Source organism: Moschus berezovskii, chromosome 7 (genome assembly GCF_049115385.1).
Source record: "Moschus berezovskii isolate FMDL1 chromosome 7, NW_MosBer_1.0, whole genome shotgun sequence".
Classification (NCBI taxonomy): Eukaryota; Metazoa; Chordata; class Mammalia; order Artiodactyla; family Moschidae; genus Moschus; species Moschus berezovskii.
Genome location: NC_142466.1, coordinates 108,223,969 through 108,243,854, shown reverse-complemented (window position 1 = coordinate 108,243,854; position 19,886 = coordinate 108,223,969). Strand labels below are relative to the sequence as shown.

The 19,886-nt window shown below is 41.1% G+C and overlaps 1 protein-coding gene and 1 pseudogene across 1 annotated transcript; one reads left to right on the top strand and one right to left on the bottom strand.

Annotated features, from left to right (window-relative positions):
• Window positions 1-4,773: 4,773 nt before the first annotated feature.
• On the bottom strand, window positions 4,774-19,108 carry ZNF483 (zinc finger protein 483). The gene is made up of 6 exons (XM_055427733.2): window positions 19,056-19,108; window positions 16,875-17,398; window positions 16,329-16,417; window positions 13,464-13,590; window positions 12,982-13,077; window positions 4,774-6,338 (listed from the first exon to the last, which is right to left on the bottom strand). The coding sequence occupies exons 2-6, from the start codon at window positions 17,260-17,262 to the stop codon at window positions 4,774-4,776; spliced, it is 2,265 nt and encodes a 754-aa protein (XP_055283708.2). The 5' UTR covers window positions 17,263-17,398; window positions 19,056-19,108.
• Window positions 8,215-10,604, top strand: LOC148777496 (large ribosomal subunit protein uL15 pseudogene; annotated as a pseudogene).
• Window positions 19,109-19,886: the final 778 nt, after the last annotated feature.

Genomic DNA, 19,886 nt, shown 5'->3' with positions numbered 1-19,886 from the left:
AAAGAAAATACAGGGGGAAAATTTCACGACACTGGGTCTAGCAATGATTTCTCAGATACGACACCAAAAGCACAAGCAAAATTAAAGCAAAAACAGGCAAATGGACTATATCAAACCTAAAAAACTTTGGCATTGCAAAGAAAACAATAAAAACAATGAAAAAGAGTGGAACAGGAAATGAAATTTTTCATTTAGAAAACGGGCAAAGGACTTGAACAGACATATCTCTAAAGAAGACATACAAATATCTAACAGGCATATAAAAAGATGTTCAACTTCACCAATCATCAGAGAAATGCAAATCTAAACTCCAAGATACCATCTCACAACCATTAGGATGGCTACTATCAAAAATACAGAAAATACTAAGTGCTGCAAGGATGTGGAGAAACAGGAACCCTTTAAGCACTGTTGGTAAGAGTGTGAAATGGGTGTAACTGCAATAGAAAACAGCAGGGAAGTTCCTTAAATAATTAAAAATAGAACTATCACGATAGCAATCTTGCTTCTGAGTATATGAAGAGACGGCTGGAAATAGATACATCTGCACACCCATGTTCACTGCAGCATTATTCACAATAGTCAAAGAGGTAGAAGCAACTTAAATGTGTACTGATGGATGAATGGATAAATAAAACATGGCATATACATACAATGGAAAATTACTCATCCTTAAAAAAAGAAGGAAATCCTGTTATACACTAAAACATGGATGAACCATCCAGAAATTCCACTTCTAGGTATATATCGCAAAGAATTAAATACAGCGACTCAAACAATATTTGCAAACTGCTGTTCATAGCAATGTTATTAATGAACAGCCAAAAGATGGCAATAACCTAAATGACCACTGAAAGATGAATTCATAGGCAAATAATGTGGTATATTTACAAAAGAATACTATTTAGCATTAAAATAATGAAAAGAAAATGGGATCCTGACACTTGCTATAACATGAACCTTAAAAAGATGCTAAGTGAAACAAGTCAGACACAAAAGGACAGTATTGAATGATTTCTTTTATACGAAGTGCTTAGAATAGTCAAATTCATAGACAGAATGGTAGAATGGTAGTTACCAAGGGCTTAGGGGAGGGGAGAATAAGGAGTTATTGGTTAACGAGTGAATTTCAGTTAGGGATGATGGAAAAGTTCTAGAGATGTATGGTGGGGATGCGTGAGAAAGAACATGAACATACTTAATGCCACTGATTTATACATCTCAGAAGAGTTAAAATGGTCAATTTTATATGTATTTTACCACATTACAAAAAAATTCTAAAGTAAGTAAATAAAAGTGAATTCATTGACAAGAGAAGCCTTGTCTTGTCCTGAGACTACAAAGAAATTTCTTCAATAGAAACTCAAAGAGGAAACATTTTAAAATGCAAGTTCTTCATTTTAAAGTAAAATGGGTAACAGATAAAGAGCATAATACAGGTTAATAAAAAAAATTCTATAAGGAATCAAAAGATGTTTAAAGCCTTTTGACTGTTTTATATAACTCCAAAATGAATTTAAGTATTTAGATAATAGGCCAGATTAAATATCCTTATATAATTTTATATAAGCAATTACTGAAACCAAGCTTTTGATGAAAGCTGTACAAGAGAATTTGAGGTTGCCCTCTGTGGCTAGTACATGGTATTTAGAAAGCTCATACTAGATAAAGGACATACTGCAGAATAAAAAGATCTGTAAGTTAATAATAACTTAAATTTTTTTAAGTGGGTAGCATATTTCACCAAAGAAGGTATATGAACAGCTAAAGAACATATGAAAAGATCCTCAATACCATTAGCCCCAAAGAGATACCACTTCAATCACCATATTAGCTATAACAAAAATTTTTTTAAAAAGATGAACAATTAATAACAAGGGTTGGTGAGGATATAACCTCATCAGTAACCTTCATGCACTGAAGTCCAGAATATAAAATAATGCAGTCACTTTGGAAAACAACTTGGCAACTTCTTAAAATAGTTAAAACAAAAATTTACCATATAACCCAGCAACTCAGGCATCTAAGTAAAGTGAAAACATCATATCCACACAAAGATTTGCATGCTAATGTTCAGAGCAGCATTATTTTTCACAGCCCCAAATGGAAAACAACCTACATGTTCTTCAACTGGTGAATGTACAAAATATGGCACATCATCCAACCAGCTATTGTTTCACAATAAAAAGGATTAAAATACTGATATGCTACAACACACATGAATTTAGAAAATAACATGGATTAACTGAGACACAAGTTAATGAACAACTAAAAAAGACCACATATGATTACATGTATATAAAATGTTCAGAAAAGGCAATTCTACAGAGACAGAGAGTAGACTGATTAGTGGTTACCTGGGATCAGGGTGGGAATGGGATTACTGCAAATGGGTGTGAGGGATCTTATTAAGGTGCAAAAATGTTCTAAAAACAGATTGTGCTGCCAACTGTACAATTTGCTGAATTTGTTAAAACTCACTGAATTATACCCTTGAATGACTTCCACAATACGCAATTTATATCTCAATAAAACTGTAAAAAAACCCAAAAAACAGGTTTATGTTCCAGACTCCCAGCTGGTACAGATATAAAGCATCCTCTTATAGATATTGGGGAATGTAACAAGTAAACATACTGGAACAAGCCTTGTCTCAAGATTTTTACATATTTAATTCCCTATAGATTGCATCTTTCCAGAAAACAAATCAGGATTTCCATCTTTTCACAAAAAATTTCAACCGGGGTGAATAATTCTGATAAGCCATATTCCCTCCATGTCTAGAATGTCTCTGGCTGGTCCATTTAGAAGTAACTATATAGACCAATTTATCACTCAGCAATAGTTGAGCTACCCTGGGGAAGGAGACAAGGAAGAAACCAAAACCATTATCCAGAGGTAGCACTGCAAACTAAACCCCTTAAATCCCAGCAAATATTGCTGAATCTCATATGATCATTAAGCATGTCTTCACTTCCATAAGCTGAAAGTTTACCCGTTTCGTTCTCAAGAGCTGCCTCAAATTTCAACTTTAGGAACTCTGCACCACGTGGTCATTGGGGCTCCTTCAGAATCCTACAACTTGAGACCCAAACTAAGTGACCCAGGGTTTTCAGTTCCTTTTTCACAGTTAAAGATTATTATTCAGACTCCACCACTGACATTTGTAAGGAATAACCCACTAACATCTACTCCTTTCAGGTCTGATTTCATAACGGAAAACTTAATTGAAAATTTATTGTATCATTTCTACATTCTTTTCCTGAATTTTACTACAAAATCTCTCTAGATTTTAGGACAGGTACTCTCCAGGTGGTAGGGGATCATAATATCAGCTTCTTATAGTGGGCAAGTCAGGTTACATGAATGACAGAACTTTGCAAGGAGAATAGATTCCCCCTCTAAAGGTGGTAGCTGATACCCAAAACCAGTTGACTGCCCCACAGAAATATGGGCCCATTGTTGTCAGCCCAGTAACTTTTCAAGACAAATTTCTTTTTGGTATGAAATTTCCTAATTTTTAAATGGTGACAATTACTTACACACACGCGCGCGTGCACACACACACACACACACACACACACACACACACACACACACACCATGCAGACCAACTAAGACACATCAAAGGGCCCAACCTTAGCTTGTGACCTTTGCCACACAGAATGTTTACACTCTGATTACAGGAAACTGTACTTACTATAGACAAACTTTTAAAAATAGAACTCTATCTTGCAAAAGACGATCCATCCAAAATAGCTGTTTTCAGTACCCGTTTCCCAACCACCACCCCCAGTCCCTCGTCTGTTTTCCTAGGACAGTTACACTCTCATGGCTGAGACAGCCTGGAATATGCCATTGAGATTCCCAGTCCCCACGGCCAACGTCCAGAGCGAACATGGGGGTTGGGGTGCTTTGTCTAATCAAGACATTCCCTGATGGCAAACTTGTTTGACCTCTACTGACTTGATCCTGTGCATAGCTTTTGACCAGTTCCAGCATCAAATATTTAAATAGTATACTGCATTCTCACTATGCCAGAAGTTCAGTAGTTTAAATGAGTTATTTTCTATTACACTAGAGAAACTTGAAATGCTAGTGAATCAAAAATGTTTTAACTTATTACCACAGCTTCAGAGGTTATCAGAGGTAGAAAAAGAAGGACGAGAGGGAGGGAGGAAGGGAGGGAAAGAAACCTCAGAAATCATGAGTCCCACTCCTTCATTTTACCAGTAAAGAAACGAAAATTCAGAAAGGTCAAATGATTTGTCCAAGGTTATACAGTGAGTTAGTTGGCAAACGGGAACATAGCTCAAGTTACCTGACTGCAGTCAGGTCCTCTTTCTGTAACACTACACGGCAGTAGAAGGGGAAGCTAGGAGAGAAAGAAGTCTGAAAAAAACAGGTTAGTAAGGTGGGTCCCATGCACCCCTTCCCTGATTTTTATATTCACATTTGGCCTTTTAGGATTATTTCACATGCTACTTTCTTCTCTTTCCACAGACTTTACCAACCCTTCATCACTCTCTACCAAAAGTTGACATCCTTGCAAAGAAGAAGGGTAGATGACAAAAAGATACTTTTCCTAGCTGCCAACCCACCAAAGCTGCAGCTACTATACAATGCTGTGGCAGTATACACCCCAGGTTTTTAATAAGGGATCACTGTGACTAAATTTCCTATTAATCAATGTGGTGGTAGTTTACACCCTAGGTTTTTAATGAGGGAGAATTGTGTAAACCCACACCCCACACCTTACTATATTTCCAAGAATTACTCTGCAGAGTGAAATCCCCGATGCCTGATGAGGCCAGAATTACTTTTGAATGTCTTCTCACACTCATTGCATTCATACTCCCTTCTTCCAGTATGAATTTTCAGGTGTTCTACAAGGATTGAGCTCCGGCTAAAGGTTGCCCCACAGTAGTTGCATTCATAGGGTTTCTCTCCAGTATGAATCCGATGGTGTTCGTTGAGAGATGAACTCTGACTGAAGGATTTTCCACAGTCCTTACATTTATAAGGCTTGACACCTGTGTGAATTCTCTGATGACGGCTGAGGAGTGAATGGGTAGGGAAGGCTTTCTCACACTGGGTACACTTGTAGGGTTTTTCTCCTGAGTGAAGTCTCTGATGATAAATTACAGATGTAAAATGGCTAAAAGTCATCCCACAGTCATTACACAAGTATGGTTTTTCTCCAGTGTGAATCCTCTGATGTCGTGTAAGGCAAGAATTCTGCCTGAAGGCTTTCCCACACTCACCACATTTATAGGGTTTCTCCCCGGTATGAATCCTCTGATGTTTGGAAAGGGATGAGCTGTGACTGAAGGATTTCCCACAGTTGTTGCATGTGTAGGGTTTTTCTCCGGTGTGAATTCGCTGATGCTGAATGAGAGATGAACTGTCACTGAAGGGCCTCCCACAGTCTTTACATTTGTAGGGCTTTTCACCAGTGTGAACTCTCTGATGTTTAATGAGGTGGGCGCTTAGGGTGAAAGATTTCCCACAGTCATCACACTTGAAGGGCTTCTCTCCACTGTGAGTTCGGTGGTGTGGCGTGAGAGATGAGCTGTCACTGAAGGCTTTTCCACACTCGTTGCACATGTAGGGTTTCTCCCCAGTGTGAATTCTCCTATGCTTGGTCAGTGAGGCGCTATAGCCAAAGGCCTTTCCACATTTGCTGCATTTATGGGTTCCTTCTCCAGTCTCAGTTCCCTCATCTTTATCTACGGCTGCATCTTGACCTAAACCTTTCCCACATTTTTCACACGTAGAGGAGTTTTTCTTACTGAGGGATGAGCTTTGAGTAAAGGCTACTCCGCAGTTACTACACTTCTGAGACTTCTCCCCCACACGGCTTTTCTGATGTTTCTGATGTTCAGTCCGAGAAGAAGAGTGACTTAAGGCCTTCCTGCCTTCGTTACATTTCCTTGGCTTTTCACCACTGTGTTCTTTGCGGTTTGGAACAAGGTCTGAATGAAAACTAAAGGGTTTCTTGCCTTCATTGTACCTTCGAGATTTCTTCTTCCTTAAGTAGACTCTCAGATGTTTAATTAGATCCGAAGGTGGTTTGAAGCTACTTCCAAAGGGACTCCTTTCTGGATCAAATTCCTCACCCTTACTGCCTCTCCCATGAGTTTTCTTCTGTGTGATCTGTCCTTGTGAGTGTTCCCTACTGCTACAACCATCCTCGAATCTGCCATAACGTTTCCAGGATTCTCCCATCAAGTCACAATCACCACTCATTAGATACCTTTCTATTATTTTATCTAAAGTCGATTCTTCAACATCTTGACTTCCGCCAGATTCCTTCAATCCACCACCAAGTTCACACTCTGAAAGAAATAACAAACAGAGTATTTACTGTTTGCAATAAAGAAAGCTGCTGCATTTGGGACTAGGAACAGAGACAATGGAAACTGTAAGAAACAGGGCCCGGAAAATTTTCAGTCTCATAAAGCAGGGAAGGGAAAAGTGACATGGGGAAACTGGGGGAAAATTTAGGAAAGTTTAGGAAAGATACTGAGAGTTTAGGAAATGTACTGAGGAAGATGATAGGTTTGTGCTTTATAGTTAGAGAGCCAAGTTCTCATCCTTGTTTCAAATTTCTGTAATAGGTTCAAACTTACTCTCCTTACATCACTTTATTCTCTTTCCAAATAGTCATATGACAGTGCAAGTGTTTATTGAATAATTACCAAATGCCAGGTTCCATACCAAGCAATTTACTTGAATGTCACTTAATTTTCACAATAACCCTATGAAGTGGGATCTGTCATCATCCCTGGTTTATAGATATGACAACTAATCACACAGAGTGAGCATAATTAGCTTACCCAAGGTCACATGTAAGTGCTAGAGCCACCCAGTCTAACATCAAAGCCCACTCTTTTGATCCCTATACCACATTGCCTCTCTTCAAAGCAGCCTAATACCACTAAATTTATAAACAATGTTAATCACATTACAAACATGCAACACCACCTATGTTAGACTTTCAAAGGTTACCACCCATCTGGCCCTACCAATCTTGTTTAGTTGCTAAGTTGTGTCTAATTCTTTTGCACCCCATGGACTGTGCTCCTCTGTCCATGGGATTTTCCAGGCAAGAATAATGAAGTGGGTTTCCATTTCCTTCTCCAGGGGATCTTCTCAATCCAGGAACCAAACCTGAATCTCCTGAATTGGCAGACAGATTCTTTAGCACTGAGCCACCAGCCCCCTACCAAACTAGCGGATACTCTAACCAGGCATCTACTTACTGTTCATGACAGGACTGCATTTTCAGTCCTGTTTTCTCAGTCTTAATGCTTCAGACTGCCTAGAATTCAACCCCGGTGCACCTTCACTATCACAAATATAAAAATCTGGTAAGGTCTAGGGTTCAAGTCCCAGAGTCTCTAACACCATACTCTCAAGGTGTGTGCTCCTCTCTGAATCTTCAGTTCAGTTCAGTTGCTCAGTTGTATCTGACTCTTTGCGACCCCTGGATTGCAACACAAAAGGCTTCCCTGTCCATTACCAACTCCCAAAGCTTGCTCCAACTCATGTCCAGAGTTGGTGATGCCATCTAACCACCTCTTCCTCTGTTGTCCCCTTCTCCTCCTGCCTTCAATCTTTCCCAGCATCAGGGTCTTTTCAAATGAGTTAGTTCTTCACATGAGGTGGCCAAAGTATTGGAGTTTCAGCTTTAGCATCAGCCCTTCCAATGAGTATTCATGACTGATTTCCTTCAGGATGGACTGGTTGGATCTCCTTGCTGTCCAAAGGACTCTCAAGAGTCTTCTCCAATACCACAGTTCAAAAGCATCAATTGTTCAGTGCTCAGCTTTATGGTCCAACTCTCACATCCATATATGACTACTGGACAAACCAAAGCTTTGACTATACAGACCTTTGTCAGTAAAGTAATGTCTCTGGTTTTTAATATGCTGTCTAGGTTGGTCATCGCTTTTCTTTCAAGGAGCAAGCATCTTTTAATTTCATGTCTGCAGTCACCATCTGCAGTGATTTTGGAGCCCAAGAAAATAAGGTCTGAACCTTGAATTCCTTTATTAATTCCTTTATTTATCATTCATCTTGGCTCTTAATCATGAGCTTCCAGTATCAATTTCATAAGACTGATTTTTAACCAGACAACAATAAAATACAAAACGCTGGACAGCTCTGAAGACTTCATGGGGGCTTCCCTCTATGGTCTCAGTTGCTGACATGCCATCCAGACTAAGGAAGATCTGGAAACTTAAGGGCCACATGAGCCATAGGCACAGCAAACACTAGAAACCTGGAGGCCAGGGTAACACGGATGGCATGTGTCACCACAGGGTCAATTTTGACAAATATCACCCAGGTAACGTTGGGCTTCCCTGGTGGCTCAGACAGTAAAGAATCTGCCTGCAATGTGGGAGACCCAGGTTTGATCCCTGGGTTGGGAAGACCTCCTGGAGAAGGAAATGGCTACCCACTTTAGTATTCTTGCCTTGAGAACTCCATGGATAGGGGAGCCTGGTAGGCTACAGTCCACGGGGTAGCAGAGAGTCAGACACGACTAAAGGACAAATGTTACACTACACTAATTTTGGGAAAGTTGGTATGAGGCATTACCATTTATCAAGGAACCAGAGCTTTTGCCCAAATGTCAACCTGGATAAACTACGGACCTCACTGAGTGAGTTGATATGGTAAATGCTGGCAAAAACAAAATTGGGAGTTGCTCCTATCATGATGTGGTACACTGGGGCTACTATATTGAGTTCTGGGGAAGAGAAAGCTCCCAAAGCAGCCTATCACACTGAAGGCCAAATTCTTTAGCAGAAGAGCTGAGGAGAAGATTAAGAGGGGTGGGTGCTGTCCTGGTAGCTTGACGTTACATGGATGGAGGTTCATTAAGTGCTAACAAGTGCTTTTCAAAAAAAATAAAGAAAATAAAATACAAAATCCTATTACCTGGAAGTTAGCCATTATTAAAAATTCTGATTTTTTTCTAGAAATTTTCTACATATTTTAGGATAGAAAATCTATGTATATAATATGTAGTTACTTTTTTCATAATTCTATCCCATCTCATTGGTTAATTCTTCATAAAGATAATTTTTATGAGTTATAGAATAATCCATCATATCAATGTTATTACTAATTATTTCTGCATGGAATGTTTATCAAATGATTAATATTTCCTCAGAAGTGAATCATAAAAGTGACTGAACCAAAGGGTAGAAAAGTTCTATCACCAGACAATACATGATTAGAAGTACCTGATTACTCATCTCTGGTCAAATGCTTTTTCTCTAAACTTTGCAAATTTGATTCATAATAAATAGTGTTATTCTTTAAATGTAACTTACATTGCTAACCAGTGACTTGGAACTTTTTTTTCATGTTCATACCTATTTAAAGATTCTTTCTATCAGCTATTCGGGTCAGCTATCTGTTGAAGTTCTTTGCTTATTTTTCAAACAGACTCAGGGTTCCTTCCTGATCTGCATGAGCTTTTTATAAATCATAGCTATTGATTATGGCTTTGTCTGTCAAAAACTTTTTCTCCAGTAAGTTATAAATGACTTTTCATCCGGTCCCATCACTTCATGGCAAATAGATGGGGAAACAGTGGGAAAAGTGGCTGACTTTTATTTTTTGGGGCTCCAAAATCACTGCATATGGTGATTGAAGCCATGAAATTAAAAGACCCTTACTCCTTAGAAGGAAAGTTATGACCAACCTAGATACCATATTAAGAAGCAGAGACATTACTTTGCCAACAAAGGTCTGTCTAGTCAAGGCTATGGCTTTTCCAGTATTCATGTATGGATATAAGAGTTGAACTATAAAGAAAGCTGAGTGCCAAAGAATTGATGCTTTTGAACTGTGGTATTGGAGAAGACTCTTGAGAGTCCCTTGGACTGCAAGGAGATCCAACCAGTCCATCCTAAGGGAGATCAGTCCTGGGTGATCATTGGAAGGACTGATGTTGAAGCTGAAACTCCAACACTTTGGCCACCAGATGCAAAGGGCTGACTCATTCGAAAAGACCCTGATGCTGGGAAAGATTGAGAGCAGGAGGAGAAGAGGACAACAGAGGATGAGATGATTGGATGGCTTCACCGACTCAATGGACATGAGTCTGAGTAAACTCTGGGAGTTGGTGATAGACAGGGAGGCCTGGCGTGCTGCGGTTCATGGGGTCGCAAAGAGTCAGACACGACTGAGCGACTGAACTGAAATAAATTGAACATCTAAATGATACTTCTTTTACATAAACAGTTTGGGGGGAGAGGCATGAATTTATACCAATACTGCTAAATTTTACTCAGAACAGTTTTAGATTCCATTTTCAAATCTACTCTCCCAGATGTTACTTAAACATAAGAAGACAACTGCTTTCCTTTACTCGTGTAATTACACTGTAAACAGCCAAGAGGTTGACTTAAATGAAGGGCTAACAAGATGGACTAATTGTGGAGAGGGTACTGTCAGTCTATGAGCCCAGCAGGTACACGGCTCTGGCCCAAGGTCTGGTCCTGGAGGCCCAGGGCACCCCCTGCACCTGGGAATGTGGTTGGCATCTCCCCAACAACAAGATGGCTTCTAGGGATGACATCTAAGTCTTCGTCATCTTCCTATGAGGGCCAGGCAGTTACTCCTGAGGGGGTCAGCCTTGAACCTCCCTCCACTATCCCAGTTTCTCCAAGCATACGTCTCTCCCAACCCAAATTCTAAAGCTGTTTTCCTGACCTTCTTTACTGGCAATTTAACTGAAGAAGGGGGGTTTCTCTGATAGCTGAGTTGGAAAAGATTCTGCCTGCAGTGCAGGAAACCCCGGTTCTACTCCTGGGTCAGGAAGATCTGCTGGAGAAAGGATAGGCTACCCAATCCAGTAATTTGGGGCCTCCCTTGTGGCTCAGCTGGTAAAAGAATCCACCTGCAATGTGGGAGACCTGGGTTCGATCCCTGGGTTGGAAAGATCCCCTGGAGAAGAGAAAGGCTACCCACTCCAGTATTCTGGCCTAGAGAATTCCGTGGATATACAGTCCATGGGCTCGCAAAGAGTCAGACACGACTGGGCAACTTTCACTTTCATTGTAACTGAAGAAGGGGTGCCGGTTATATCCAAAATTACAGCTCATAGCAAATAAAAAAAAGGAAGATGGACTACAGAAAAGTGTTGAAGAAGGCTCTTGAGAGTCCCTTGGACTGCAAGGAGAGAAAACCAATCAATCCAAAAGGAAATAAACCCTAAATATTCATTGGAAGGACTGATGCTGAAGCTCCAATACTTTGCCCACCTGATGCAAAGAACCAACTCACTGGAAAAGACCCTGAGGCTGGGGAAGATTAAAGGCAGTAGGAAATGGGGAGGAAAGAGGATGAGATGGTTGGATGGCATCACTGACACAAAAGATATGAGTTTGAGCAAGCGCCAGGAGATGGTGACGGACAGGGAAGTTTGGCACGCTGCAGTCTGCGGGGCAGCAGAGTCGGACAGGAATGAGCAACTGAACAACAAAAAGCAAAGTAAATTATTGTTTTTTCCTGAAGTATTGATATACAGTGAAAGGGTAAGTGTTAGTCACTCACTTGTGTCCTACTCTTTGATAACCCACGTACTGCAGCCCACCAAGCCTCTTTGTCCATGGAATTCTCCAGGCAAAAATACTAGAGTGGATAGATTCCCTCCTTGAGGGGATCTTCCTGACACTGGGCTCAAACCTGGGTCCCCTGCATTGTAGGTAAATTCTTTACTGTCTGGCACTAGGGAAGCCACTATTATCATTTATTATAGTTTTTAAAAATCTAGTTAGGATTTATTATTAAAGTTTAAGAAAAAGAAGAATAAAAAATGTAATTCCTCAAAGATAACCAGTATTAACATGAATGCTCTCCAAATATTAATAGTAAAAACCCATATCTATACATTTAGAGATACATGTATATGTACGTTTTTTCTTCTTACAAAACTGGATTATACTAAACATGCTATCCACTGGATGAATTCCTACTTATTTTTCAAGATTCAATTGTTAATTATGCCCTTGCTCCTGTATTTTCCCATTGCTCCTTATACATGCCATCATTATAGCATACATCCCATTATCAACACATTTTGTCCTGATTTCTGTATCTATAATATCCATGGAAATTTGCCCTTCAAATCTCCTCTGGGGCACTTACTTGATAGTCCCTGTTGATGCTTATTGACTCCACCACAGCATCACACCAAGGCCACTTCACCAGAGGTGCTCCCAGTCAAGGACAAGAATGGCAATTACACTCGGGCCCATTTCTGCGAGGCATACGACTCTGCTAGATGACTTTGGCTGCTGCTGCTGCTGCTAAGTCACTTTAGTCGTGTCCGACTCTGTGTGACCCCATAGACGGCAGCCCATCAGGCCCCCCCGTCCCTGGGATTCTCCAGGCAAGAACACTGGAGTGGGTTGCCATTTCCTTCTCCAATGTGTGAAAGTGAAAAGGGAAAGTGAAGTCGCTCAGTCATGTCTGACTTGTAGCGACCCCATGGACTGTAGCCTACCAGGCTCCTCCGTCCATGGGATTTTCTAGGCAAGAGTACTGGAGTGGCTTGCCATTGCCTTCTCCGAGATGACTTTGGCAGGGAAGTTCATTTTTGGCTTTGCTAAAATCTTCTCAACCTGCACTTCAATCTAAGACTCTTCCTACTCAGCCTTCCTTCCTTCCCTCTCCCCGTCACAGGTATCAGACCTGAATCACATTCATAGCAATCCCAGCCTCTTCCAGTCCCTGGAATTATTCCCCCCAGTAAGTCTCTGACGCGGCCAATCTTGGCATCCTTCTCAGAGGACCCAAACTGAGTGTCTCTCCTATTAAAATGAACATTTCAGGAAGGCAAGGCAGAAATTTTCATCATCTATGTTAGCACCTAGCCCACCCAACATTTCACAACCTCTTTCAAATGACTTGGTAGGCAACTGTTTCAATGTCCTTCTCTATTTTTCACCAACTCACCTGGTCTACAGCCTTTGGAGACTTCTTTTTGCAGCAGCCGTGGTAGTCCAGCCCACTTCAGCTGGGAAACCAAATCTAACTTAGAAACTGGAAAACCTATTCAGAGAAAATAGAAAATGTCTTTTTTTTTTTTTTTTTGTCTAGAACAAAAACATTCCAACATTCATAGCCTTTAGTTTTTCAGGGAAGAGAAGAAGTTGTCAAAAATAGACTTCAGTACTGGAATTTGAGGAGAAAATTGGGGAAGGTATGGCCTTGATGACAGCAAAATGATGCTCAACATTTTCAGTTCAATGGAGCAAAGACACTTTTTTTTTTGAGAAAACACTACATAAAAGTACATTTTTAGGACCCATGCTAACGTTTACGCATATGACTCCTGCAAACTCAGACAAAACCTTTAATAGCACGTATCTTTCAATGTAAGTAGACAAAAAGATACTCAGTTTAGACACTAAATCATGAAGAGAAGATGTCTTTACCTAGAAATTCTAGGTTCCTATAGTTCTCCAGCAGCACTTCCTTATATAGCTCCTTCTGAAAAGGCTCCAGTTTCCTCCACTCTCCTCTGGAAAAGGTGACAGCCACATCTTTGAGTGTCATGGATTCCTAGAACACCAAAGACAGCCTGTGTGCATTGTGTTACTCCCAAACAGATCCTAAGAATTCAGAGATAATAGATGTGATGGTTTTCAAGTCTTTAAGAATTTGCAAGCAAACTACAAGGTACCTATTTTACGACCATAACAAGTGACATAAAACAAGATTATGACACAATCCCCTCCTTTTCTATTCAGTCCTTGGTGTGAAATGCTATACAAGGATTCTCTGGAATGACTAACATTGATCAAATTTGCCCTAACTGATTTCTAGGATTAACAGAAAATATTAAATGAAGAACACAAATTACATTTCCCAATCCCAAAATATGCAGAATCAATGTAAATTCTATAGGCTTTAAATTAAACATGGAAGAGTAACATCACTCACTACATTTCAAATTATAATTTTCAGTTGATTCTGAAAGGTTGCTGCTGAACAAAAAGACGCTGGGATTCTTCACCTCCGGAGGAGAAGAATTCAATCTGGGGCCAGAGATGAGGCTTGATCACTCAGAGCTTTTGTGTAATAAAGTTTTATTAAAGTATAAAGGAGATAGAGAAAGCTTCTGACATAGGCATCAGAAGGGGGCAGAAAGAGTAACCCCCTGCTAGTCTTCAGCTGGATGTTATATAGTCACTAAGAGTCTGTTAATGAAAGAAAGGATTGTCTTAAAACTCAGAATGGCACCAGGCCCCTTATCCATAAGATGCATTTTGGGATAATCGTGGTACCAGATGATTCATCCCGGGCCATAAAACGACTGACTTGAATCTTGTAAAAGGGCAGATTACCATACAAATAGTTTCGTTTACACAGATTCAGTTCAGTTCAGTTCAGTCGCTCAGTCGTGTCTGACTCTTTGCGACCCCATGAATCACAGGGGTACAATATCTGAGTATAACGTACTGGTTTGTCAAGTAGGTTCTGAGCCATTAGGCGGAACCGACTTGAAGACAGAGTCTGGGGTAAATGCACAGTACATTAACATAGCTTAAGACAAACATTTCCATAAGAAAAATGCATTGGTTAACTCAAGGTTTGAGAATAGTTAACTTCAGGTGAAACCAGGTGTCATTATGGCAACACAGTATTTTAAGAGAAACCTCCTTGTAAATTTGTATAGAGAAGGAAAAAAATATCACTAGTTTGTTTCCTCCTGCTGCTTAAGAGATAAAAATATCTGACACTTGCAGCCTATTTCCTCCATTTGGAGACCCTAGGCCTTTCTGCCTGTTACCCTCTCAATTCTAAGTAGCAATTACTTTCTATCACAATCAAACAAGGATCTGTGTTCAATAACATACACTTACAATTACTCTAAATTATAACAAGCACAATTAGTCATTAAAATACACATTTCATAGCATCCTCTATAGCAACACATTTTGAGAGGCAGTACAGCGGAGTGGCTGTTAGCACTTGTAGTAGCTTTCCTGTAACAAATTACCATAACTCTGGTGGCTTAAGAAAACAGAAATTTATTTTCCCAAATTCTGGGGACCAGAAGTCTGAAATCCAGCTGTTGGTGGAACTGGGCCTTCTGAGGGAGAATCCATTCCTTGCCTCTTCCAGGCTCCTTCGTTGCCAGCACTCCATGGTGTTCCTTGGTTTGCAGCCTTATCACTCCAATCTTCACCTCGCTTCCTCCTGTTTCTGTGCTCAAACTCTAAGTACACTTTAATGCCACTGAGGGCCCACCCATACAATCCAGAAGAATGTCCTCATTTCAAATCCTTATTTTATCACATCTGTAAAGACCTCTCCTCCAGGTAAAGTAACATTCTTAGGTTCCAGAGACAAGGAAGTGGATCTACATCAGGGAGATATGTACCTGACACGTGTCCACTCAGAGCCATTACCTGGTAATCAGAGCTATTACCAGGCTACTAGAGCACTATTATTTATCACTGTGAATAAGAAATTTTTTTCCTGAAAATTATTGGTATATAGAAAACACTGATTTGTAATCAGCTACTTTCTGAGCCACTAAATGAATTTCAGTACATGTTCATTTGATTCTCTGAGGTTTTCCAAAAAGACTACATTATCTGTAAATAATATACATCTTCTCTCATATCCATACTTACCTCATTTGTTTCTTATCACACTGGATTGGCTAAAATATTCATTAATACAGTAAGGTGAGACATCCTTATCTTTTTAATGGTATTGTGAGGACTGCTTTTTATTTAGCAACACTATCCAGATGTGTTTTTTTTTATCATGTTCAGGAAATATAATTCTATTTCCACCTGACCAGTCTTATGAAGAATAATTGCTGGATTTTAGTAAATAATTTTAAGCATATTAGAGTCAGTTCAATTCAGTCGCTCAGTCGTATCCGACTCTTTGTGACCCCATGAATCACAGCACGCCAGGCAGACTTATGACCAATTCTGATAACTGAAGTAAAATAGCATTTGAAGAATGAGCCCTAAGAATGTGAAGACTGAGAGGAAAAGGAGATGGTCTTAATTAGTCTAGTGTCTTTACACCACCCAGGAGGAACTCAGTGAGCATTTACTTAAAAATGAAAGGTCTGTAGCCAGATATGGTAATATATATTAAGCAGACTAACTGTGGTGGTCATTTCACAATATACACAAATATCAAACCATTACATTATATACCCAAAACTAACACAATGCTGGGTGTCAACTAGACCTCAATTTAAAAATTAACTTAAGAATGAAAATTTATGGTTAACAAAAGAAAAGAATGAAAACCAGTGAAAGAAAGCTTACCTGGGACTCCGTATTTGGAAGAACAGAAACTGCTTTATCTTCTTCAGGGTTCTCCTCTTGGGAAATAACAGACTCTTGACAGACTGGTTCTATGAAGGGGAAAAAACAAATTCAGCCTTTCAAATGGGCTCCTCAGACTAAAAATTATTATATATGTCACTCTGGAGAAAAAGATCAGATTAAACAAAGAAAAAGTTTCTCCTACACTCTTAAAACGCAGAGGACAGCCACACATACAGTTTCTTACTGAAACCCAAGCTTTCCCCTACTACCCTCTAAAATATTCTTTCAATTTCTAGGCCCACAAAATCTGATTTTCTTCATTCCATATACCTACTACTTTAATATATTTACTTTTCATAATAATCTTTAAAATATTTATGAGATGTATTAAGGTGGAACAGCATATGTGTAATATCATATAGTAATCTGCTTCTTTCATTTTGCACAAAAGTCACTTATTGAATGAAAACACTCTTCTGGGGAGTTTACTGTCATATCTTGAGATGATCTCTCCCACTTCCCCCCTTCACCTATTAATCTCACCTTCCTTTTCTTCAAGCACTTGGGTCAAACCCTCTACTAGGGTCACCACTTCCTCACTACTCTCAGGATGTTGTGATTTGACCCAAATCCTGATTTCCCCAGGCAAGATGGTCAGGAATTGCTCAAACACCAAAAGCTCTAGAATCTGTTCTTTCGTGTGGATGTCTGGTCTCAGCCACTGAACGCAAAGCTCCCATAGCTGATTCAGGGTTTTTCTGGGTCCAGCCTCTTCAGAGTAACAAAACCACCTGAACCTCTGTCTGAAAGACTCTGTGTCAGCAGTGTCTCTTCTCATGAGAGCTTCTGGATTCCCTGGAGTCTCCATCCTAAGGACTTTGTTCTGTTCACTTGAGACTAGAGTGTGAGGATCTGGGGAGACAGCTGTCATCTTGTTTAGGCTACTCCCGTTTGCAGTGTGTATCACCAACAGAAATCCAGTCTCCTTTAGACTAAATGTCAGCACAGTCCACCAACAGGCACTCTCCAGCAAAATACCACGTGTTCCAGGGATCCACTTTATGGTCCTGCAGAAACCATCAAGAAACATAAGAGACAAAATAAGTGAAGCAAATTGTGAATCCTAAAAAAACACTGTTCTTGATTTGGTTCTGTTATAGATACACACACACATTTTCAGAGGTGTAGAACTGCCCTGCCCAACTACTGTATTAAAAGAATGATTTTCTCTGTAAGTGAAAAGCTGAGAAGTTACTTGAGGGTAATTAAAGGTATGCACCCTCCAAGAAAACAGTTTCTTCAGATACTCCTCATCAGCAAAATGTATCAAAAAAGGCTCACTGCTACAAGAGGCTCCAAACTGACTCCACTCCTGCCCTCTCTTGGTGAATGGCCACAGTTTCCCACCAGTTGCTCAACTCAGAAATCTGATTTCATATTTGACTCTCAAATTTCTCAACAATCAATAACCAAGTTCTGGTGACTTTATTTCCTAAGAACCTCTCCATTCTCTCCTACTAAAATTACCTAAGGACAGCCTCATTCAATTTCAGTCTTACACTGAAGCCTAAGGGTTTCTTCTAATATGCAAAATACGATCTTATAATTCCCCAACTGTCTCAAGATAAAATTCAAACGCAAAAGTCACACATGATGATCTTGAAACCCTGTCCTGATGACCTCACCTTCAGCTGCAGCTTCCCCTGATGGACACTGCAGCCATAAAGAAGTATCTCTCCATTTCCAGTAACTCTACCCCCTTCCGCCTTTGCACTAGAGTCACTCATTCCCTTTCCTTGGAATGCTGCTTTTTTTTCCTCTACCAAAGTTACTCATTCTTTAAAACCCGACTCCACTGCCACCTCCTGTGTGAGGCTTTCTCTGATCACCAAGCATTCTTCTGCGCAGTCTGCCCTGTGTTGAATGCGTTCTCATTCCATAAATAACTGACCATCTACAACGATCTGGAACCAGGGACTGTGGATTCAGACGTGAACAGGTCAGCCGGGACCCCCCACCCTCACAAAGCACTCAAGAAATGACAATACAGTTTTAGATGTCTTAGATGCGCTGCACTGCGACAAGTGAGAACACTCTCCTCCAGCTACAACGTCAATTAATTACCCACCTCCGAGGGGCACAGAGCGCCGCACACACTATGCATGACGTCATTTATTCCTCTGCCAAATATTAAGCGCCCACCACGTACCTAGAGCCACTCTAGACACCTGGGACTCTGCAGTGGCTAAGACACTCGTCCCGATCTCCAGGGAGCTTACAATAAAGGCTCCGTGAAAATGTGACGCAGGCAGAAGGAAGTTCGCAAAGGAGGAGGAGGGGGGATTTGCCCCACGGGGTGCGTTCGGCAACGTCTGAAGACGTTTTGGTTATCACGACTGGGGAGGAGGGATGCTGCTGGTACCTAATGAGTGGAGCTGGGGATGCTGCTAAACATTCCGCAATACTCGGTACAGCCCCCCCACCCTCAGGCACACACAATGACTTTTCCCGCCCAAAGTACCAAAGTAGCGAAGTTGCAAGACAGTGGGCTCAGGGAAGAGATGGAGGAAAGCTCCATCCAGGAGTGCGCTTATCTCCCACAGAAGCTGCAGTGCTGGGAGTGCACAGCGAGACTGCCCTCGAACCCCACCCCGCCCCAGGTACGCCCTCGGAACTGGTAACCTGGCCTCGGCCCCCAAACTAGGGGCCAGGGGCAACCGCTACCTGCGTCGAGACCCGCAGCCAGGACCAACGCCACCGCAATGAGCTTCTAGAAACTGGTCCTGCAGGAGCTGCGCGCGCAAGGCGGCGGGGAGCTGAATGCGCCTGCGCAGGGGCGCAGAACTACGATTCCCGCGATGCGCTTGTCCAGCTTTGCGAAAGGTCTGTGGTTTCCATAGGCTCCCACCCCGGCCTGTTGCGCATGGTCTTTGGGAAGTGCTGGTGGTCTCAGCTGCGGAATTATTGCTGCGCCAGAGGCCTAAAGGCCTAGAGTCATCTCAGGTTTTCACATCTATAATGTTCTGTTTCCTTGGTAACCTCAAAGCATCCTTCCCCTCTTCCTTCCTTACCCTTCCCTGAAATCCAGACTGGAAAACCCCCACCGCAGAAGCATATTAGCAATGCATTCAATACAAGTCGTAATGCCGCAACTTGAATTAAACAGATATCAAATGTATTACTTTTACACCTGCCACCATGATTGTCCAAACCGCCATCATGCCTCGCCTGGATTATTGCAATGGCGTCTTGATTTCACTTTTCTTTTGTCTCTTCACATTGCAGCCAGAGAGATGCTTAAAAAACGAAAAACATCTTATGAACTTCCTCTGCTGAAAACCCTGAAAAGGTTTCCCATTTCACCCAGGGTAGAGTGAACTCCGGGAGTTGGTGATGGACAGGGAGGCCTGGCGTGCTGTGATTCATGGGGTCGCGGAGAGTCGGACACGACTGAGCGACTGAACTGAACTGAACTGAACTGAACAAGGCTGATGGACTCTGGCCACTCATAAAATCCCTGACCTCTTCCTCTACTTGTGCGTTGTCACAGTGACC